At 41.1% G+C, this 24326-nt stretch overlaps 1 protein-coding gene across 1 annotated transcript; it reads right to left on the reverse strand.

The window, feature by feature from the left end:
* Window positions 1–263: 263 nt before the first annotated feature.
* Window positions 264–12235, reverse strand: LOC137543879 (matrix metalloproteinase-18-like). Its single transcript, XM_068264952.1, has 10 exons — window positions 12103–12235; window positions 10387–10631; window positions 9228–9376; window positions 9005–9130; window positions 8223–8384; window positions 7948–8065; window positions 5613–5746; window positions 4576–4732; window positions 3072–3175; window positions 264–1033 (listed from the first exon to the last, which is right to left on the reverse strand). The coding sequence occupies exons 1-10, from the start codon at window positions 12211–12213 to the stop codon at window positions 933–935; spliced, it is 1407 nt and encodes a 468-aa protein (XP_068121053.1). The 5' UTR covers window positions 12214–12235; the 3' UTR covers window positions 264–932.
* Between the last annotated feature and the right edge of the window lie 12091 nt (window positions 12236–24326).

A 24326-nucleotide genomic window follows, 5' to 3' on the forward strand; every position in this document is an offset into this window, starting at 1 on the left:
AGGCCCCCTATTGTAGCTAGAACCGGCCTTGTTTGCATGGGCAGAAAACTGCCCTGGCAGTTTTTCAAAGGGAGGCATGGCTAAACAGCAAAACCTGTAATTTCTGGCACAAAAAGTCAGTTTTTAAACAATGATTAGTTATACTCTATTATAGCTTCTGTAGACTGTTCTGACTGTGGAAATTATTTTACACTTTAGGTTTTTAACTAGTTATAGCTTAAGTTAGTTAGAAAAATAAATAACATTTTTCAAGAACAACTGTGTAAAAAATAGTATTAATTTATTACTTATTTTAATAGAAAATATATAAAATAATAACAAAATATCTTATCTAAAAGAAGAAATGTGGCTCTGGTACATATTGCACATTTAAAGTGTTGCTGATTGGCTTTTCACATAGCAAATATAGGAATATATCACAATTCACATCTGTAAACAGCATGTCTGCAGTGCCAGCAAGACTAAGGCAATAATAACCAATGGACAGACAGACGTGGGATCTTGCGGACAGACGTGGGATCTGACGGACAGACGGATCTGACGGACAGACGTGGGATCATTTGACGGACAGACTTGGGATCATCTGACGGACAGACGTGGGATCTTGCGGACAGACGTGGGATCTGACGGACAGACGTGGAATCATCTGGCGGACAGACGTGGGATCTGATGGACAGACGTGTGATCACCTGACGGACAGACGTGGGATCTTGCGGACAGACGTGGGATCTGACGGACAGACGTGGAATCATCTGACGGACAGACGTGGGATCTGATGGACAGACGTGGGATCATCTGACGGACAGACGTGGGATCTGATGGACAGACGTGGGATCATCTGACGGACAGACATGGGATCTGAGGAACAGACGTGGGATCTGCCGCTTTCACAGACATTCATAGGCTCAGTTATTGTGGGGGTGATGATGTCTTTAACATCCCAGCCAGCTGTTGGTGGCCAAAACACGGAGGATTCTTCTCGATTCAATGCTGTATTCATACTGTACTGTTCCCTGGAAGAAGTAGAGGAGACCTGCACAAAATGATAACAATAATTAATGTTTGAATTGAACAGGAGTGATGTATTGTCAACAGATCCTGCCAGTATTAACATTTAACGTGACACTGAAGCGAAAAAAAAATTATGATATAATAAATTGTATGTGCAGAACAGATAATTAATAGAACATTAGTAGCAAAGAAATGAGTCTCATATTTTCATTTTCAGTCATATCGTTGTTTTTTTATTGCATCATTGTATTCTGTCATATTGCAATTTACAAACCACACTTTATTTTAAACTATGAAACAGAGCAGGGCTAAGGGCCCTTTAAACTTTCCTGCAGTAAAAATCTTATCTGAAGCTGCCTGTCACTGTTTCCTTGAAGTGTAAGTGCCTCAGAAAACAGCCCTGTAACCGACTAAACTGGTCAGAGAGCTCAGAGAAGCTCTTTTGCATAGATAACAACTGAAGTTTCTTAACTCTTCTTGTACTGGAACAAATATGAAACTGCTTTCTGTGCTACTAATGTTCTATTTCTTGGCTGTACTACACATACACCTCATTGGACCATATGCAATCCACTTTTTCTCCTGAGATATCTCCAAGGTGATATTTTCACACCTTCTCATACAATTCCCTTTAAACCACCAGCAAGCCAAAACATACTCAAAATAATTTTGATAGTACTTTTGCACCAACTTTTAGGTACTCTTTCAATTGTAAAATGCTTAAAAGTTATTTTAAAGAGAATATGAAAACTATCTCCTAGGCTATAACTCAGGAGAAAAAGTTAATTGCATATGGACCCTTGTCTCATAAGCTTATTTTCACTTCAGATTGTATTTATTTCACAGTTTTGATAACATTTGATTACATGATTATATTTGCTGATTACTAGAGATAAGCAAGCTTCTACTGTCCTCTGCAGTGAAAATAAATGTTTTTACACAGAGGAAGTACTTGGGAATGCTTGCAAATGTTATTTTATGCAACTAAGAGTAGTTACTGAAATTTTAGTTTTGGGAGTATAATCTGTGTTAACCCTAATTGTAATGGCATCAAAACCTTCACCCAAAACCATATCCATCCATCCTCCAGCCATATCCTGACATGACCTTCCTGAGCCCCGTATCAAGTGATACCTACCAATCAGGGCTGAGTACCGATAATTCAATTTCCTTAGTGTCTTGTCAAGATCATATAATGTTTTTTTTCTGTATGGCTACATTAATGTTTGCTGTACATCCTAACTGGCACATCCGCCCCAGCATGCTATTATGTCATTGTAGGTTGTGCTCATAGACAACTGGAGTTTCACTTTAACACAGACTTAAAGGGAACCAGAGACGAAGCCTGGGTAAAAAAATGAAAAAGCTTTTATACATACCTGGGGCTTCCTCCAGCCCCATAAGCCTGGATCGCTCCCACGCCGCCGTCCTCCGCTGCCTCTATCGCCGCTACTGGGTACCGTCACTTCCGGCGGATTCGGCCAATTTTACGCAAGAGCAGGGACTCCCTCCATATCCTTACGCATGCGCCTGCATAGTATAGCGGCGCATGCCTAAGATTATGGATGGAATCCCTGCTCTTGCATACAATTGGCCGCGTCCGCCGGCAGTGACGCACTGTGCCTGCGTCGACTGGCTCGACTGGCCGAAAGTACGGGACCCGGTACGGGCGGATAGAGGCAGCGGAGGACGTCGGCATGGGAGCGGTCCAGGCTTATGGGGCTGGAGGAAGCCCCAGGTATGTATAAAAGCTTTTTTCAAATGTCTCTGGTTCTCTTTAAAGATTGCTCTGTCCTTACCACTGTTACCAATCGGAATTAAGCATTCAAGATCTATCTGTACTATTCTGCTAGGTACTTGGCATTTGATTGATAGCTGTAGACAGTACAGTTTGTATTCAGAGCAGTTTTGTGTATGAGGCCTGTTCTGCGTTGGCACTGCTGTGTGTGTTTGTGTTGGCATTATGTGAACAATACAGAGATTATATCACAGTTGTGCCGCGTTTAGAGACAGATGTCCAGGCATGCTGTGGCATTTCTCCAGATAGTAGCAATATTTACCTCTGTAATACACGGCAGCATCGATGTTTGGAGTCATTCCTGGAAAGCCCTTGGCAATGAACTTTGGATAGCCTTGATCCATTGCTTTTCTCTCTTCATCGTAGCTGGAAAGGAAAATAAACTGAATGTAACTGAGACTGCTGACAGAAGTGCAAGTGACATAAATAAACATGGATGGAAATGCGTATCCTGGATCCCTGCAAGTGTGCCCATCAATGATATAATTTACCAAATCTATCTATTAGAAGGGTCAACTGAGTCAATATACTTTAAAGTGGACCTGAACTCTTGCACAAGACAGAAAAATAAACAGAGAAATGTACTCTGTATGTATTTAGAGTGTTTAGCCTTTCTAATTCCCCCTCATTTGTAAATAATCACCACTGTAATTTGATCTCTCTCCGTTTTGTCAGCTCAGGAATCTCCTCTGCTGCAGCAGAGCAGCAAATTTGTAAATACAGGATGTTAATAATATGTCTGCCTCCATGACAGCAGGAAGTAGACACAATTCAGATTCACTGCAGGATTTGTATCAGCTGTAATAAAGAAAAGTTGTTTCTTTAAACGTTATTATGCTATTGCATATCTTTTAGAGCAGAGAAGAAGTTCAAATCCGGTTTAATGGATACTTTAGGTAGCTCCTTATATTAAATAGAAGTGGACCGATTGTACAATGAAGATTATATCATTGGTGTCGCCCATCAGGATCTAGCTCGATCCTGTGGGCGGCACTGCACAAAACTAGCTCTGTACTGACACATACTATTGCTATGGGGAAGAGAGGATGAAAAACAGAGCACAGAGGAGTGGCTTCTGGTGGGCGGAGTAAAGAGAGAAACACTCAAGAGTTGCCAGATCTTTAAACAGTTGCAGGTAATAATTGTATGCATGCTGCATTCTTGGTCAAAATAATCACGAATAATTGCTTCGGCCAAGTCCCATCTAGCATTCATATGTAGCTTCAAGAGACTCTGTAACAACATTTTGAGCCTTATTTCTTCTATCCTATAAGTTCCTATAACTGTTCTAATGTGCTCTGTCTTACTGCAGCCTTTCCTAGTTGCACAGTGGCTGTGTTATCTGTGTTATATGATCTAATCTTCTCTTCTCTCTCGGGCTCAGGCAGTCAGGCTAGAATGTGCTGTGCTGCTTGTGGTTGGCAGAAGCTATACACACCCTCTCCAGGCTCCCTGCACACTCTGTATGACTCACACACTAAGCTACTCTCACTTGCTATGTCTTTTGTTTGTAAACACTGCATAAAACTGGCAATTACAAGCCAGGATTGCAGCAGGGAGTGGCAGAAACAGCACAGAGGGGCCCAGGAGAGCATTATGAATAGAATGGTATGCTTTTTATCGTAAGAATTTTAGAGTACAGATTCTCTTTAAGTCTAACGTATGTATGATATATATCTATGCAAGAGTTTCTATGGCTATCACAGCTGTTTCCCTTCACCCTCCATTTCTATACATTGCTGGATTATGGTCAGAGCTCCTCTTACCTCCAGTACTTGTTTTTCACAAAGAAGAAGGTCTTGCCCAGGTGTTCAACGTGCACGGCTGCGTCAATCTTCTTCACGTTTTTGGGAAGTCCAAACCTGGTGATGCTTTTTATTCCTCGTTGAACCTCAAATCCATTCAGAGTCCAGTACTTGTCTCCTAATTGACAAAGTTAAGCGTATTAGAGGAAAATTGCCCATTCAAACAACACGGTTTTTGCTCTATTAATTAATTACTTAGCACATCAGCTTTAAATCAAGTGTTATAGTCAATGTGTTTCTCTGTGATTATAAAATCGACACATTTTCTAACTTAAAATAACACTGAAGCGAAAAAAAACGTATGATATAATGAATTGCATGTGTAGTACGGATAATGAATAGAACATTAGTAGCAAAGAAAAGAGTCTCATATTTTTATTTTCAGTTATATAGCTTTTTTTTCTTTATAACTTTGCATTATTCTGTCATATTTGCAGTTTACAAACCACACTCCGCATTTTAAACTATGAAACAGAACAGAAATAATGACCATTTGAACGTATCTGCAATAAAACCTTATCTGCAGTTGTCTTTCACTGTTTCTTTGAAGTATAAGTGTTTCTAAAAATAGTATTGCTCTCTGACTAAATTAGTCAGAGAGCTCAGAGAAGCTCTTTTGCGTAGATAAAGTGGTGTTTCTTAACTCTTCCTGTACTGGAAACAATATGAGACTCATCTATGTGCTACTAATGTTATATTTCTTATGCTGGGAATACACCATGAGATTTTTGGCAGATAGATGGTTAGATAGATCATTTCCGATAGGTCCGATCTGATTTTCGATCATTTTTCTGATCAATTTATCATAGAAGTGAATGGAAATCGATCAGAAAAACAATCAGAGAATCAATTGGACAGTGAATCTGCTGCAAAAATCTTGTATATTCCCAGCATTAGCTGCACTACACATGCAATTCATTATATCATAAGTTTATTTTTACTTCAGATTCCTTTTAAAAGCCATGCTAATAATAACAATGAAGATATGTCCTCCTTACCTTTAAATACAAAAATTTCCTCAGTATTAGGATTCTCATAGGCAGCGTCAATGTCATTTGGTAAAGATTCCCACAGACCTTGGACAAAAAGCAGATCAGCTTCGCCCCCTTGTGGATGTTTACGCCATACAAATCTGTCGAGCAAAGAGAGACATCTGTAAGGTGGAACACTTTTTTTGTAGAACTGTCTTTCCTTGAGAATGTTTAAAAGCAACCAAGTAGCTCAGAGATATCTCAGTTTTATACTTACAACCTTCAAATACGCTGACCTATTTCCTGTATCTAGTTGAGGCTAAGATTGGTCCAAATATGATTGGTCATTTATGAAATTCTTTATTTCTAGTCCACAATTGCCTTCATGGTAAGGCCATTATTCACTTATGATGAAGAACAGTACGGAACCAGTGTTACCCTTCAACCCTTGACCAATTTACAAATTGGATACCAGTTTACAAATTGGCTACCACTGGGTGGCAAAAGTTTCAAACTCTCAGGCGAGTCCTATCAGATTGCAGTCAGCATTGCTAAAAGTCTACGTGAATTGGCAGTTGTCCAATTGCAGTGTCTTGAGAAGGTTTTGTAATCAAACTAGGACTCCCTTGATATGTTCTGCACATGACTACAATTGTATGATTGCTGTTCCATTGACCTTTTAGCAATGTTTACTATGATCTGATATGTCACAGGTAATAGTTGCCGACTCCTTTTTTTACAATGGGGTAAATTCCCTGAGGGAGCTTTGGCAAACATCAATTAAACAGTGTCAAATATTTGCACCAACATATGAAATGTACATCTCTGGCCAGTGGCCACAATAGTTAACCCTTTAGCAGACAATTTATTTAGAGGCTTGCAAGTGTTCCTGGTCAATTTATTTTAGCATTTTTTTATTTATTATTTGTTACATTTCCATGCTTCTAATCAGTACTGCTGTAATGTGTATTTATGGCCACTTGTCACTAGGGGGCAGTGTGAGACAATAACGGAGGACTTTCGGTTTCTATGTTTTCTGCTAGCAGATAGATTTCAAAGCATTCCAGGAATTTACAGCACAACGCATTCTGCCAACTGAGGTCAAAAGCAGCTCACTTATCTCAAAGAAGATAACTCTGTTGAAGCTGGTAATGGGTTAAAGCAACCTTGCAGTAGTATCTTGTATATGAACCCACTTTTTAAACTGTAACAGAAGCTGTTACTTTCCTTTAATATCTTTTCTCCTGTCTTATCCATCCATATAAAATTCCTAGAGCTGAAATCAACTACTGATTAGTGGAGTCACAGCTGAACTTGCTGAATCCCACTCCTCCTCTCCCCTTCCCTTATTATAACTGTCTAGGAGAAAAGACAGCATAAGTCATCATATAGGAGAGGTAAGGCGTGATCACTGGTAACTCAGCAAATAAGCTGGAGTAACCTGCAGGAATTTGTCGTATGGCTGGATAAGGCAGAGGAAAATGTGCTCAACAATACTGATGAGCACAAATTTCGCATAATCAGAATTTTGAGTTGTACTTTGCAATTACGATGCATAATCGCAATAGGCAATTTTGGAAAAATCATAATTTTGTTTGTAACCCTAATCAGGAACTGTAATTTCACAACACCGCATACATTTTTGCTGACTTTAGCGTTTCATAGCAAAGTTCCCTTAACCTATGTTAAGAGGAGTAGTAAAAAAAAAAAACAATTTGTCAAAAATACCTTCTTGTTTTTGAGAAAATCGATTTTAAAAATAATAAGTACATTTTTCTTTGCTGTGCAAAATGTTGTTGTACTGAGTTTAGAAAAAAAATTTCCTTTACATTTTTAAACTCGATTTTCTCAAAAACGACAAGATCTTTTGGAAAGAAATGTTGGCCTTGTTCCCCTTTAGAGATGTAGTGATGTTGGTGGCAATAGTATGTATGGGGGCTTTGCTATTAACCACTGAAGTTGGCACGAAATTTCTTATAAGTATGCAAAATTACAATTGGATTACGCAAAATCAATGTAATTTTCAAATCATAGTTATGTGTGGCCGTAATTGCGAAATTTTACACAAGATCAGATTATGATCATCAGTAGGAAGCAATATTTGTACTTTTATTAACAGTTTTGCTTTAGAATACAACAGTGGATTCATACTCATGGATCCACTACTCACAATCCATTTATGGTTTTCAAATACTATAAATCCACAAGTAAAAAGTATGCTCCTCCCCTATTTATAGAACATGCAATATACCAAGAGTGTCCAGTTTGGGGTTTCAAGTAGAGCCAACATTAGTTCAAGATGGATCCATGGTGCATTATTCCTTAACTTTTATATATTATTAATATTGCTATAATGACTTACCTGTTTACAAAGAAAAACATCTCCCCACGGAGAGTGGTGACAGCATCCACAACCATATTAGAGTCACACTTGGAAGGAGTGGTGGGTCCGGTTGGCTGAACCTCATCTGAGGTCTTGCCTAAGATGATAGGAAATTCATATTTAAGTACACTAATGTGATGAAACATCCACGGTGTCAAATGGAATTAAAAATAATGATGACGAAAAACAAATTACCATTACGTTAATTTTTTTGAATTTTGTGATTCATATCCAATTGTTAGAACATCACTTACCATAGAGAGACTGTATAGCGTTGATGTCATCCTGAGGCAGTCGGAATTGGTTGGGTTCAGTGGTTGGGTAATTAGGGTACATTAAGGCACCAGGATCTTCAGAATGGTGAAGACCAAGTGAATGTCCAAATTCATGAGCAGCAACCAGAAACAGATTATATTCTAAGAAAGAAAAATCAGGGGAAAAAGTCACATCATATAATCTCGAAGTTTTATTTATCAGTTTGGCTTAGTTAGTATTTGTGCGCTTGATAACTCAATATTGCTTTTTTTATTCTACTTAATGGCTACTGACGACTAACGCTGAACATTTAATTTGATCTTAAGCGCCTCTGTAGAATACACTGAAGACTACATCTAACCTGTGACCCAGAAATGACCTTCCATGATGACTTCTGCGTCTGAGCCTCAGTAACTTCAAGACCAATTTTTTTTTTGTAATTGATTTTAATATTGCTCCACTAGAGGAGGAGTCCAGTGACTGGATGGAAGCAATGAAATGAGCAAAAACAGTACTGGCCAATTACTGCCTTTGATGTCACTAAAGGGAACAATCAGTGGTTCGTGTTTTGTTGTTGTTGTTTTTTGTTGTTTTGTTTTTTGCAAAGCCCCACTTAGATATAGGATTGAATTGAAATAAACAGAGGAAACAAAGTTGCATCTTAGTGATAGTAGTTCACTGAGAGAACAGTATAAGAGTTTGGAATTCTTATAAATGCCCATATGCCAGAGAAACACTTTAATAAACTCTATCTAGGCATGATAAAAGACTAACGACTTACCCTGGCTATTCTTGGTAAATCTTTCATCATCGTCAAAGTGAGCATCTCCTCCGATCCCAATACCAGGCTGGAAAGCATGGGCCAACACTCCGTTAGGTCCATCAAATGGAGAGTTATCTCTGTGATCTGGACAAGGAAGAGTACAGATCAGTATCAGAGGTGATAAATGAATGAAAAGAAGTCCACACAGTTGATCAGACTGGTTCCTCAGGCAGCTGGTTACCTCCAGTTACGAACTTGATCTCAATGTCACAGTCTCCTTGGTAGACTCTGGTGAAAGTGAGGGGGGTGACGTCACTCCAGACCTTGAAAGCTCTGGCCAGGGAATACTCCACATCAGCTTGTGGCATGTCTGGGGTGAAATTCACAATTCTGTGGAGGCAGAAGATTAATTGATGTCAGTTTGTACCTCAGCTGTACAACTTATAAGGTGAATCTTTAGCTTCAAGATATTTTATCAGTGCTGTGTTTAACATTTTTTTTAATGTTCATCTATTTAGTTTATCTTTTTTATAATGATTATTGGTTTTATGCATCCCACATAAAGCTCGCCAGTCATGTACAGATAAAAAAGGGGCATAATAGATACATGGAGGCTCTGGAGCCATAGTTGTAGGTGGGCCCATCTAGTATTCCATTTTCAGGGCGGAGTACATCGATGATGGGCTGGTTATAGTACTCCGAATGGAGGAGCAGTGACTGCTAGTATAGTGCTGGGCTGGATGGCAGTACATATGTGCTATACCCTGATGGAGATAAAATATTTAGAAATGAGCCGTCATCTCATTGTTTTTATGATTTTTATGCTATGGTAGATGTTCTATATGTTCATGTTTATCATCAGTGTCAATTAATAAACTGATTTAATAGCATTATGTGACGCACCCTCTGTTGTGGTTACTTTAATGTTGGGTTGCTAATCCTTCTAATTTAAAAAACATATGAAAAAGGCCTATTGCTGTCCGTACTGATGTCCCAAAATGTTGGCTTTGTGTCTTGCAATGTCTCAATAAACACGTATAATTTGGGAAGTGCCACTGCCTTTTCATATATTCTATGGATTACAAAGGGGGTGCTATCCATAGCCCCAGACATTTGTCTTGACCATGCCAATATGTGATATGAATATACCACTAGCTTAAAATATTTTTAGCATTATAATCCTTACTAGTATGATAAGGAAATGAAACTTATGTCTTATGGGCATTGTTGCTAGAAAAGCCTTGAGGAATGAGGATTAGTAAAGTATCACAGCAACCAATCAGATTTCAATTTGTGGAAGTCACATACAAGGTGAAATCTGATTGGCTGGTATGTGTTACTGTAGATTACCTTAATCATTGTGATAATCAAATGGGTTAGGGTTACAGTAAGTTATTTACTTGTAGGTGAGGTCGGTCTTCTGCCAGGCATTGCTTTTGGCGACTGTACTGTACTGGCCGAGGTCATGGACTCCACATCGAGGTTTCTCCATCATTTCCACCGTCTTGTGGTCCAATGTCCCAGTAACTTTCAGACCGAAAAATTTCTGCATTTGCTTGAGCTTCTCCGTGAAAGGATTGTTGACTCTCCTCCGGCCAACTGGTCCGCCAGCGGGCTTCAGAGCATAGTACTTCTCTAGATATTTCTGGCAAGGAATATATGAGTAAATACATTATTAGGATATTTTCTAATTAAATCTGCATTCTTGACAGTCATGATGCACAATATTCGTAACTTAAATATGACTTTCTGGTGCTTTCTGTCTGGCTATGGTAACCATCATAAGTGTTCGTGACTGTTGGACAACTAACTGTTTTGGGGGTAAATGATACTTGCTCACATTCCACTGTCTTCTGGAAGTGAGGTTCTATGTCATCTAAGTGGCCAAGCCTCCTGCAAGGCCTTCTGGGAAAAAGCGTGATGCACATGCCCCTCCCCTTCTCCCAAAAAACTCTAATGGATGTCTGATGTGGGTGTTACAACTATTGTCCCTCCCTCTTATTGGGTCCTATGGAGAGGGTGGTCCTTATAGTTCAATTCCATTCAAACCCACGCGACCTGCAGTACTTGAGGAGCGCAACCATTGATATGGTAAAGCTACTAATGTCCACCTCTTGCCATGGCACTCCATGCTGCACTCCATCCTCCAGAAACTTCCTACTTCCCAGCTGCACACAGGAAGTGTCCAGGAGTATGGCGTGTAGGATGGAAGATGCAGACATCTAGGTAAATTAACTTTCTCTGCCTCAGCCACCTTCTGAGCCACAAGCATGTACAGTTTTGCTTCCTGCAATACACTAATCCTTAGTTCTTATATCTTATCAATAAAATATGTTTTAAGCCTCCTTCAAACTGTTATTTATGCTTTTTAGTTGATATGAGCTGAAACGTTACTTAGTCGCTATGAGGAAAAGTTATCTTCTGGGAGAAAATTCAAAAGGAAAGTTAACCAAATAGGAGCGATAACAAGTGATAAATCAGAATAATACAGACAAAGAACGTCATTCATAAAATGAGTCTTTTTGTGAATCAGCACCAATAGGAGTGCCCTGGGATGCCTTTGAGCAACTTTATTCTTCCCTACATCTTTCTCTAGATTACAAATACATGTGACGCAGAAAAGGAAACATAGAGATTCCACACACACACAAAAAAAAAAATTAAAAATCACCAATGAAAAATAATTACAAGTTAAAAAAAAGTGTTAAAATGGACCTGTATTTAGAACTTCCTCTCTGCTCTAAAAGATAAGCAACAGCATAATGATCTTTAAAGAAAAACATTTCTTTGTTACAGCTGTATCCTGCAATAAATCTGCAGTGTGTCTCCTTCTTGCTTTCATGGAAGCAGACATATTGTTAACATTCTGTGTTTACAAATTAGTTGTTTCGCTGTGGCAGATCAGATTCCTGAGCTGACCCAGCTGAGAGATTAAATTACAGTTGTGATTAGTCACAGATGAGGGTGACTTAGACAGGCTAAACACTTTAAATACATACAGGGTGGATTTCCCTCTGTTTTCCTTATGTCCTGTGCTAGAGTTCACTTCCACATTAAATATCTACTTCCTTCTAGCAATAGTGCTGTGCTAGCTGAGCATGATAAGATTATACTACCTCTGCCAGGTTTGCATATTTGCTCTCCACGTCGGCGTCGTCTGGTGAGGCTGCTGGGAAGGCTGTAGAGAGAGCTGTGCAGGACAGCAACAGGAGTGGAAGGCTCTTCATTCTGCTGGATGGGCTGTTTCCCTCTGTCTCAGGTTGTGTTCTGATCTCAAGCTCCGAGGCTTGTCTTTATATAGCCCCGGCTATGCTTCAATATGAGTCATATTTCACTTTCTTAATTGCCGTAGCAAATCATGTGTATCATTCTAAGCCAGAAAAAAAGTGACACAACCTCAGTTAGGTAATACTGCAAAAATCCTAAGTGCTGCGTACATGACAGGAAATACAGTGCCCTGAGGCTGCCAGATATCTGTGTCAAACAAGGCAGAGGATACTAAGGCAACAGATTCTGCATGGGGATGATAACCGGGTACAGCGCCAATAATCCTACTAATAGTGAGCCAGCGCCGGGCGTCACTTTGGAAAACCCTTTCTTGGGATTATGCCTATTACAATATGTAAATAGACTGCTTAATCACTGTCTATCCACAAATGCATATATAAAACAACATTATGAGCAAGTGTAAAGGGGTGCTTCAAGAGGAACTTTAGCCAAGGATTTATTCATCCCAATCAGTAGCTGATACCCCCTTTACCACAAGAATTCTTTACCTTTTCTCGAATTGATCATCAGGAGGGGTCTGTAAGGCTGAAATTATGGCGAAACCCCTCCCACTGTGTGATGTCATGACCAGAGTCCTGACAGTTTGCTGTCTGTGAACCTCGTTGCATTGTGGGAAATGTTTTTTCCAACTACCAAGCAAGCAGTATCTCCGTCTGTGCATAGAACTCTCACTAAATAAACATTCCGTACAGATCGCCAGGCAGAACAAAAGAGGTCACCACCAGTGATACATTTCAGAATGTGAATCAGGTAGAGGAAAGATTCTGTAAATAATAAGCAATTTTATTAATGTTGTTATTTTCCACTACAGTTTCTCTTTAAATAGAACAAATGTACTTTCTGTTGTCAGGTATATTGGGTGAGGCATTAGCAACAGCAGCAGTCAATTTGTGGGTAGCAACATTATTTTGTATTCTTTACGCTTGGTCAATAATAACTAAACTGAAAAGAATTGGACTCAGTACTGATCCTTGTGGAACACCAGTGCAAACAGCTTACCATTTGGTATATGATCATACTGCTAAACTAAAGATGCCACTGCCTGTAATACATTTCAGAATGTAAATCAGGGAAAGGAAATATTTTAGTTACCTCAGTCAAGTGAAATGCAGCAACCGTAACCTCCGACACACGGAATGCAGCAACCGTTCCCTCCAACACATTAAATGCAACAACCTAGGACTCATGAAATGCAAGAACAGTTACCTCCAACATAGGAAATGCAAAAAACGTTACCTCCAACAAGTGAAATGCAGCAAATTATTCCCCAGACACATGCAATGAGGCCAATGTTACTTCCGATAGATGAAAAGCAGTAAACGGTAAATGAGGCAAACATTACTTTCCACTAGGGATGTTTGGAAAATTCCGCGGAATTATGAATTCCGTGATTCCGGCCGGAATTAGGTTAATTCCGATTCCAGTAGTGTCTCTCTCTCTCTCTCTCTCTCTCTCTCTCTCTCTCTCTCTCTCTCTCTCTCTCTCTCTCTCTCTCTCTCTCTCTCTCTCTCTCTCTCTCTCTCTCTCTCTCTCTCTCTCTCTCTCATATCATGCAGTAGGGAATTGCAGATTTTCAAAACAGCTTATATACCATAGCTGGGATTTGAACCCAGGACACAGTGTGTAGTAGGTATCTGTCTTAACCTCTAGACTCTAGACACTACTGGAATCGGAATTAACCTAATTCCGGCCAGAATCACGGAATTCATAATTCCGCGGAATTTTCCGAACATCCCTAGTGGAAAGTAATGTTTGCCTCATTTACCGTTTACTGCTTTTCATCTATCGGAAGTAACATTGGCCTCATTGCATGTGTCTGGGGAATAATTTGCTGCATTTCACTTGTTGGAGGTAACGTTTTTTGCATTTCCTATGTTGGAGGTAACTGTTCTTGCATTTCATGAGTCCTAGGTTGTTGCATTTAATGTGTTGGAGGGAACGGTTGCTGCATTCTGTGTGTCGGAGGTTACGGTTGCTGCATTTCACTTGACTGAGGTAACTAAAATATTTCCTTTCTCTGATTTACATTCTGAAATGTATTACAGGCAGTGGCATCTTTAGTTTAGCAGTATGATCATATACCAAATGGTAAGCTGTTTGCACTGGTGTTCCACAAGGATCAGTACTGAGTCCAATTCTTTTCAGTTTAGTTATTATTGACCAAGCGTAAAGAATACAAAATAATGTTGCTACCCACAAATTGACTGCTGCTGTTGCTAATGCCTCACCCAATATACCTGACAACAGAAAGTACATTTGTTCTATTTAAAGAGAAACTGTAGTGGAAAATAACAACATTAATAAAATTGCTTATTATTTACAGAATCTTTCCTCTACCTGATTCACATTCTGAAATGTATCACTGGTGGTGACCTCTTTTGTTCTGCCTGGCGATCTGTACGGAATGTTTATTTAGTGAGAGTTCTATGCACAGACGGAGATACTGCTTGCTTGGTAGTTGGAAAAAACATTTCCCACAATGCAACGAGGTTCACAGACAGCAAACTGTCAGGACCTTGGTCATGACATCACACAGTGGGAGGGGTTTCGCCATAATTTCAGCCTTACAGACCCCTCCTGATGATCAATTCGAGAAAAGGTAAAGAATTCTTGTGGTAAAGGGGGTATCAGCTACTGATTGGGATGAATAAATCCTTGGCTAAAGTTCCTCTTGAAGCACCCCTTTACACTTGCTCATAATGTTGTTTTATATATGCATTTGTGGATAGACAGTGATTAAGCAGTCTATTTACATATTGTAATAGGCATAATCCCAAGAAAGGGTTTTCCAAAGTGACGCCCGGCGCTGGCTCACTATTAGTAGGATTATTGGCGCTGTACCCGGTTATCATCCCCATGCAGAATCTGTTGCCTTAGTATCCTCTGCCTTGTTTGACACAGATATCTGGCAGCCTCAGGGCACTGTATTTCCTGTCATGTACGCAGCACTTAGGATTTTTGCAGTATTACCTAACTGAGGTTGTGTCACTTTTTTTCTCATGACCCACACTACATGCTAAAGCTGGCCTAGCATAAACCATACTACCATTATGATCAATTCGATAGAAAAAGTAGCATGATTAAGGATTTGTACTTTTTGAAAAGCATGCTTATATACCATAGCTGGGATTTGAACCCAGGACGCAGTGTGTAGTAGGTATCTGTCTTAACCTCTAGACCATGACCCACACTACATGCTAAAGCTGGCCTAGCATAAACCATACTACCATTATGATCATTTCGATAGAAAAAGTTGCATGATTAAGGATTTGTACTTTTTGAACAGCATGCTTATATACCATAGCTGGGATTTGAACCCAGGACGCAGTGTGTAGTAGGTATCTGTCTTAACCTCTAGACCATGAACCACACTGCATGGTAGTAGTTATCTGTCTTACCCACCAGACCATCAACCACACTCAGGGCCAGGCTTTAGCATGTAGTGTGGTCAGAGGTGGGACAAGGTCCTTCAGCACCCAAGGCTGAGACAGAGAGAGAGAGAGAGAGAGAGAGAGAGAGAGAGAGAGAGAGAGAGAGAGAGAGAGAGAGAGAGAGAGATTTTAAAATTTTTCCGACGGAATTCCGTATATGTCGGAATTCCGCGGAACAGCTCCGGAATACTGTCGGATTGAAACGGTAACGGAATTTCGGTATGACGGAATGCGGAATTGTCCCGGAAACGGAAATGGGCTCTTCCGACCATGCCTGCTTTCCACACATGTAAAAAGTAAAAAACATTACTCTTTCACACACATGAAATGCAGCACACATGTGAAATGCACATAAATTACCCCACGTATATGAAATGCAGCAAATGTTGCCTCAGACATAAATGCAATAACCACTTGCCTGCAACCCCAGGACCACCTAACGCCGATCAGCGGAAGGTGCTTGGGGCGTGGTTTGCAGGAGATCGGGCGCACCCTGCTTCGATCACCGCTAGGAGACTGTTAGACGGTGAAACCACTGTCCGATTACCCTGAACAGCTCTGCGATCTAAGGCAGCAATGTACTGGGGACAGCCGTGTGACACGGCTGTCCCCTACAGAGGCAGTGAAGTGATCGACTGACACATAATAATAACAAATATTTATAAAAAATAAATAAATAAACAACGCAGTAGGGATCAGAGCCCACCAACAGAAAGCTCTGTTGGTGGGGAGAAAAGGAAGGGGGGGGGGAGGGGAAATCACTTGTGTGCTGAGTTGTGCGGCCCTGCAGCGAGCCCTTAAAGCTGCAGTGGCCCAATTTCAGAAAAATGACCTGGTCTTTAGGGGGGTTTAACACTGTGGTCCTCAAGAGGTTAAATGTTCCCCCCACTGAGCGCTGGTGCAATGGAGCCGCTGAGTGGGGTGGGAGGGTGACATTGGGTGCTGCTGAGAGGGTGACATTGGGTGTGGAGGAGGGTGACACTGACTCTGTGTTTAACACCAGCCAGCTGCTCTCTGCCCACCCAATCTACTGCACCCTGCGTAATCACAACTAATCAAAGCAGATATAGAGGTGATCATTCCTAGCATAGCACCAATAAAGCTGTTGAAGGAGGGCCCCTACTGGGCACCTCTGGTCCATGGGCCCTGGTGTAGTCACTACCTCTGCATCCCCTCTTGCTTCACCACTGCCTTTAACTGCCTGTATCCACTGGTAGGGTCGTAACTAGAAAACATTGGGCCCTCCGCCAAAACTTTGGATGGGGCCCCCTGCCTTCTTGCTTTCTGCACAGGTAAACTGAAAGCCAATGTTCTTCAATTAGCTACCGTAGTGCACACTTGAATGTGTTTTCCCCATGCAGATTAAAACAGACAGCAGTGAAGCACTGGGAGCATTTTCTCTATCAATTACGTTAGCACTTGTGATAAAATGTGCATCTTTTCAGATATACAGACATGCATGGTGTGCAGAAAAACTCACTCTGTCCACCTCTGGTAGAGCAGCACTGTACACAAGACCCTGCTGAACACTAAATAGGGACAGTCTACAAATACAGTGGTGTGAAAAACTATTTGCCCCCTTCCTGATTTCTTATTCTTTTGCATGTTTGTCACACTTAAATATTTCTGCTCATCAAAAACTGTTAACTATTAGTCAAAGATAACATAATTGAACACAAAATGCAGTTTTAAATGATGGTTTTTATTATTTAGTGAGAAAAAAAACTCCAAATCTACATAACCCTGTGTGAAAAAGTGATTGCCCCCCTTGTTAAAAACTAACTTAATTGTGGTTTATCACACCTGAGTTCAATTTCTGTAGTCACCCCCAGGCCTGATCACTGCCACACCTGTTTCAATCAAGAAATCACTTAAAGAGACTCCGTAACAAAAATTGCATCCTGTTTTTTATCATCCTACAAGTTCCAAAAGCTATTCTAATGTGTTCTGGCTTACTGCAGCACTTTGTACTATCACAGTCTCTGTAATAAATCAACGTATCTCTCTCTTGTCAGACTTGTCAGCCTGTGTCTGGAAGGCTGCCAAGTTCTTCAGTGTTGTGGTTCTGCTATGAACTCCCCCTTCCAGGCCCGTCTATGCACACTGCCTGTGTGTTATTTAGATTAGAGCAGCTTCTCTCTTCTCTCTTATCTTTTACAAGCTGGATAAATCGTCCTCTGAGCTGGCTGGGCTTTCACATAGTGAGGAATTACAGACAAGGGCAAAGCTGTTTGCAGGAAGAAAAGAGCAGCCTGAAACCAGGGCCGGGCCGAGGCATAGGCTGGAGAGGCTTCAGCCTCAGGGCGCAGAGTAGGAGGGGGCGCACAATTCATTCAGCTGTCATTCCTAATTGTGTTTGAAGCAGAAAGAAATAAGAAAAGGGGATACATAGCAGTGACTGCAAACCAGATAACTAGATATTAAGGTGTTGGGGAGGTTGTGGGCCCTGTGGCCCTCTTAGTCTAATAGCAATCAGTGTGTGACGGCTGGGGTGGGAGGGATGGAGGGGCGCACTTTGGTGTCTCAGCCTTGGGTGCTGGAGGACCTTGTCCCAGCTCTGCCTGAAACTTCAGTGCATGAGAGATGCAGGTGGAAAGAAACACACAAATGATCTCTTGAGTTTCAAAAGGAAGGCTGTATACAGCCTGCTTGTGTATGGATGTATTTTCTATGTGTGGACATACTGTACATCAACCAACTTCCTGTTTTGGTGGCCATTTTGTTTGTTTATAAACAAACTTTTTAAAACTGTTTTTAACCACTTTTAATGCAGCGGGGAGCGGCGAAATTGTGACAGAGGGGAATAGGAGATGTCCCCTAACGCACTGGTATGTTTACTTTTGTGTGATTTTAACAATACAGATCCTCTTTAAATAGGAGCTATCTGACACAGAGAAGTAGACCAAAAGCACCTCAAAAACTAGACATCATGCCAAGATCCAAAGAAATTCAGGAACAAATGAGAACAAAAGTACTGTAATTGAGATCTATCAAAAGTAAAGGTTATAAAGCCATTTGTAAAGCTTTGGGACTCCAACGAACCACAGTGAGAGCCATTATCCACAAATGGCAAAAACATGGAACAGTGATGAACCTTCCCAGGAGTGGCCGGCCAACCAAAATTACCCCAAGAGCGCAGAGAAAACTCATCCGAGAGGCCACAAAAGACCCCAGGACAACATCTAAAGAACTGCAGGCCTCACTTGCCTCAATTAAGGTCAGTGTTCACGACTCCACCATAAGAAAGAGACTGGGCAAAAACGGCCTGCATGGCAGATATCTAAGGCGCAAACCACTTTTAAGCAAAAAGAACATTAAGGCTCGTCTCAATTTTGCTAAAAAAAAACATCTCAATGATTGCCAAGACTTTTGGGAAAATACCTTGTGGACCGACGAGACAAAAATTGAACTTTTTGGAAGGTGCGTGTCCCGTTACATCTGGCATAGAAGTAACACAGCATTTCAGCAAAAGAACATCATACCAACAGTAAAATATGGTGGTGGTAGTGTGATGGTCTGGGGTTGTTTTGCTGCTTCAGGACCTGGAAGGCTTGCTGTGATAGATGGAACCATGAATTCTACTGTCTACCAAAAAAATCCTGAAAGAGAATGTCCGGCCATCTGTTCCTCAACTCAAGCTGAAGCGATCTTGGGTGCTGCAGCAGGGCAATGACCCAAAACACACCAGCAAATTCACCTCTGAATGGCTGAAGAAAAACAAAATGAAGACTTTGGAGTGGCCTAGTCAAAGTCCTGAACTGAATCCTATTGAGATGTTGTGGCATGACCTTAAAAAGGCGGTTCATGCTAGAAAACCCTCAAATAAAGCTGAATTACAACAATTCTGCAAAGATGAGTGGGCCAAAATTCCTCCAGAGTGCTGTAAAAGACTCGTTGCAAGTTATCGCAAACGCTTGATTGCAGTTATTGCTGCTAAGGGTGGCCCAACCAGTTATTAGGTTCAGGGGGCAATTTCTTTTTCACACAGCTCCATGTAGGTTTTGAGTTTTTTTTCTCACTAAATAATAAAAACCATCATTTAAAACTGCATTTTGTGTTCAATTATGTTATCTTTGACTAATAGTTAACGGATTTTGATGAGCAGAAACATTTAAGTGTGACAAACATGCAAAAGAATAAGAAATCAGGAAAGGGGCAAATAGTTTTTCACACCACTGTATGTGTCTGCAAAACTTTGTATGATTCCTTATCAGTGGCTGAGCAAATGCAGTCATTAGAACAGTTGTGCAGAGAGCAGAAAGCTTTTTCTCTCTGTTCCCTTACTTGTCAGTTTCTCAGGAAAGGGAAAATAAACAGGGCCCCATGCAGCTTCTGGGCCCCCCTGCGACTGCATCCCTTGCAGGGTCTATTGTTACGCCCCTGTCAACAAGAATGGAATATCACTTCAAAGGACTTCCGAGACCAAATAGGTAATCTATTTTTTACTCACCTGGGCTTTCTTTCAGCCCCTCGCAGCCGTAACAGCCCTTGTCACAGGTCCGGTCCTCCTCGGTGTCCCCACTGGCTGGCTGTAATGATCGCAACCTGCTGGCGGGGTGGCATGATGTGGATAAGTACCTACGCAGGCGCAAAAGAGCCCACACCTCCGGTGGGTCGCGAGCATTGCAGCCACCCAGCATGGGCACCGAGGAGGACCGGGGCTGTGCACTTTCAGGTAACTCCCTGCATGCAGTGTATTACCATAACACAACTAGAGATGTCACGAACGGTTCGCCGGCGAACGGTTCCAGGCGAACTTCGTGTGGTTCGCCTTCGCCGGCGATTCGCCCCATAATGCTCTATGAGGGTCAACTTTGACCCTCTACATCACAGTCAGCAGGCACATTGTAGCCAATCCGGCTACACTCAGCCCTGGAGCCCCACTGCCCCTTATATAAGGCAGGCTCCGGCGGCCATTACACTCACTTGTGTGCCTGCAAATAGACAGACTAGGGCGAGCTGCTGCAGACTTTTTCTCCTAGGGACAGATTAGTCAGGCTCTTGGCTTGTTAGCTTGCTCCTGGCTGAATCCTATTGGTTTAATAGCACCCCGCATTCAACAGCTCTTTTCAGAGCTAATGCTGTTCTTGTGATCATTTTCTTTTTCTGTGTGTCAAACTGACACTTGTGTTGCATAGACAGCATTGCTAATTCATACTGTGTATGTGCCACTGCCAGCAGCCCAGCAGCACATTCAGTGACTACCGGTGTGTGTGACAGGGAGCTGCACATTGTACTACCCAGTACTGCATATACCTACTAGTACCTGTTGTCTTTAGTTAACCCACCTCATCACTGCATATACCTACCTTTGTGTTGAGTGAACCCACCTCACTGCATCTACCTAGCTGTTGTGTTGAGTGAACCCACCTCACTGCATCTAACTACCTTTAGTTTTCAGTGAACCCACCTCACTGCATCTAACTACCTTTAGTGTTCAGTGATGGAGAGAAAAAACAGAAAGTTTTTTCTCTCCGTGCCCTTAGTTGTTAGTCTCTCACGACAGGGAAAAATAAACTTCTCTATCCACAGGGCGCCCTGTGGCTTCTGGGCCCCCGGCGGCTGCATCCCTTGCAGGGTCTATTGTTACGCCCCTTCTGCACTGGCCCTAGTTCCTCCAGGGGTCACAGACCAGCACCTCATAATAATAATAAAAAAAAAACTAATACAGATAGAGAAGAGCCTACTCTAGGAATATGTGCTTAACCATTCTTAGACAAGAGTTTCTTCTCTATGAGATGTAGGTAGACAACACATTTTTGGCCTGCAGTTAGCCCTTCTATATTTGGCTCTGGCAACGCCCACCTGCATTACCGTGGCCAGCCCCCAGCTCGGCAGCCACAGCCTAATTGGTGGCTTCTGAGCTGGGGGCAGGCCGCAGCAATGCAGGCGGAGGTACCTGAAGAGCTTCGGCAGTCTTCGGAAACATGGCCTTCACTCCACTGCCGAGGAGGGGCGGAGTTACGCCAGTGACCCGAAGACCTCAGGACAGAGGAGTATTTACCCCCTCCTCCATCTGTGCTTATTAAGACAGAGCTCTGCCATTTTGACCATAGGTGTGTAAAGTTGATGAGTAGAGAGTAATGCATTGCATGTAATGTATTGTGCTCTCCTCATAGTGTGCTTAGATTTTATGCACGTTATTCTGCTTAACACAGTGTAGTGCATACACTCATTTTCCAAAGGATGAAAGTATATTACCAGAACATATGAAACAGGGTACACTGTCCTTTGACACCTCTGGCAACATTCTGGAACACATGGGTTCCGTTTCCTGTGTAAAATCGTGAAAACTTTCTCTATAACACTACTGGAGGTGTGGTTAGCTTGCAGGGACAACAAAGGATGGGTTGCATATTAACTACTTTTGCCTTTTGGACATTGCTATTACGTACAAAAGGCTGCTACTGCTCTGCTGTACGTGGCTGCACGCTCCTACGCGCGATCTGTGCCACAACTGGTTAGCCCGGAGATCAATGAATGGGAACACAGTTCCCATTTATTGATCTAAGTCCCAGTTAGAAAGACCGACGGCTTCTTTCAGAAGCCGCGATCTTTCTAAAGAGAAAAAAAAGTTTCCCTTCCTCCCTTCACTTCCTGTAAGTGAGAGAGTTTGCTTCCAGGACTAAACATTTTTTTTTTTAATAAATACATTTTATTACATTTAAAATTGACTGTTTACCCCACACACTCCAAAAAATACCCAAATACATTTTTTAGTGAAATTTTTTTTATAATAAAAAACAAACAAAAACAAAACATAAATAGTTACCTGAGGGTCTGAACTTTAGTAATACGCATGTGAAGAGGGAATATTACTATATTTTTTTTAATTATAAGCTTGTAAATAGTGATGGACGCAAAACTGTAAAAATGTACCTTTATTTCCAAATAAAATATTGGCACCATACATTGTGATAGGGACATAATTTAAATTGTGTAATAACCGGGACAAATGGGCAAATAAAATACGTGGGTTTTAATTATGGTAGCATGTATTATTTTAAAGCTATAATTGCTGAAAACTGAGAAATAATTGTATTTCTTAATATTTATGTTAAAATGCATTTAGAAAAAAAAATTCTTAGCAAAATGTACCACCCCAAGAAAGCCTAATTAGTGGTGGGAAAAAAAATATATAGATCAATTTATTGTGATAAGTAGAGATAAAGTTATTGGCAAATGAATGGGAGGTGAAAATTGCTTGGATGCATAAGGTGAAAAACGACTGAAGGCTGAAGTGGTTAAAGTGGATCCGAGATAAACTTTTACTCATTGCATAATTGTGTTCCTTTCATATAGTTTATAGGGCATTCCTCAAGCCAAATACTTTTTTTTAATGTTTTAATACTCTAATTTCCTATAAACTAAACAAGCCTCGCCCACAGCTCATAGTGCGTTGGCACTCCATGTAGCAAGAGCTTATGGGAATTCATATGGGAGCAGGAGAGGGGAGTGAGCTGAGGGCTGGAAGTGCAGTTGCAGCTTGCCTGTGTGTAATGTGACAAACAAAACATGGCTGCTGTCATTGTATCACAGGAATAAATAAATATGAAACTGTTGAAGCGGTTTGCAGCTAGATTTGCTGTGTAAACTATCTAAACTTTAGATAAGATATATAGACAAGTTACTTGTCATAGTTAGTTTTTCATATCGGATCCACTTTAAGCAGTGATGCATCGTGGGAGACATCATATGCTCACTCCAAACTCAATTATCGCAAATATCTTCTGAAGGCATTTTTTTTTATAAACACTACTGCCATTTTTTACGTGATCTACAATCACTGTGTGCACAAGAGCTTGACTCCACCGTGGCACCGCCGTGCAGATAAGTGCAAATAACGGACGATTGACAACAGCTGTTGTCCTTGGAAATCCTCTGCAATGGTTCATGGGAATCCCTTGTCCATGGATGGTGTGTCGGTCTTCATCTCAACGGAAAAGGAAACAGATGTCATCATGATAATATCCCCTGCAGCCACATACTGTAGATAAACATAAGCTGTATGCCACTTAGTCACTCAGCTTCTCACTGTCTGCTCTTGAGCAATCCTCAAGAAAGCCGCTACAGTCTCAACATGCAATTCATTTATTTCTGCAAACAATGGAACTGCCAATGGATGATTTGGGCTCCCCATGCTAATGCTAATATCTGTTATTAGGCGCCTAAAGCAAAAATGTGGGCGCACAATAATTTTCATTATCAAAATTACATTGCTATAGTTTTCAAAAAAAAAAAATATCACTCTGAAAATAAGAATATTATAGTTTTTGACATTTTTTATATTTTGTATTTACAAATTATTCATTTTCTAAATCTTTTTATGAAAGCCCAGTATAGATAGCCAAATATAGCCAGCTATAGGTGCCCCCAGTATAGGTAGCCATGTATTGTTGCCCCAGTATAGGTAGCCAAGTATTGTTGCCCCAGTATAGGTAGCCAAGTATAGATGCCCCCAATACAGGTAGCCAGCTATTGGTGCCCCCAGTATAGGAAGCCAGTTATATGTGCCCCAAGTATAGGTAGCCAGGTATAGTTTCCCCCAATATAGGTAGCCAGCTATAGGTGCCCCCAGTATAGGTTGCCAGGCTTGGTGCCCCCTCAGTATAGGTAGCTAT

Source organism: Hyperolius riggenbachi, chromosome 2, assembly GCF_040937935.1.
Source record: "Hyperolius riggenbachi isolate aHypRig1 chromosome 2, aHypRig1.pri, whole genome shotgun sequence".
Classification (NCBI taxonomy): Eukaryota; Metazoa; Chordata; class Amphibia; order Anura; family Hyperoliidae; genus Hyperolius; species Hyperolius riggenbachi.

Excerpts from the sequence above, each read along its gene's own strand:
- LOC137543879 (XM_068264952.1), bottom strand. The coding sequence starts at position 12,213 with ATGAAGAGCCTTCCACTCCTGTTGCTGTCCTGCACAGCTCTCTCTACA. Across the intron at positions 10,632-12,102 it reads AATATGCAAACCTGGCAGAG|AAATATCTAGAGAAGTACTA; the intron begins GTAGTATAATCT and ends ATTCCTTGCCAG. Across the intron at positions 8,066-8,222 it reads CGCTATACAGTCTCTCTATG|GCAAGACCTCAGATGAGGTT; the intron begins GTAAGTGATGTT and ends CTATCATCTTAG.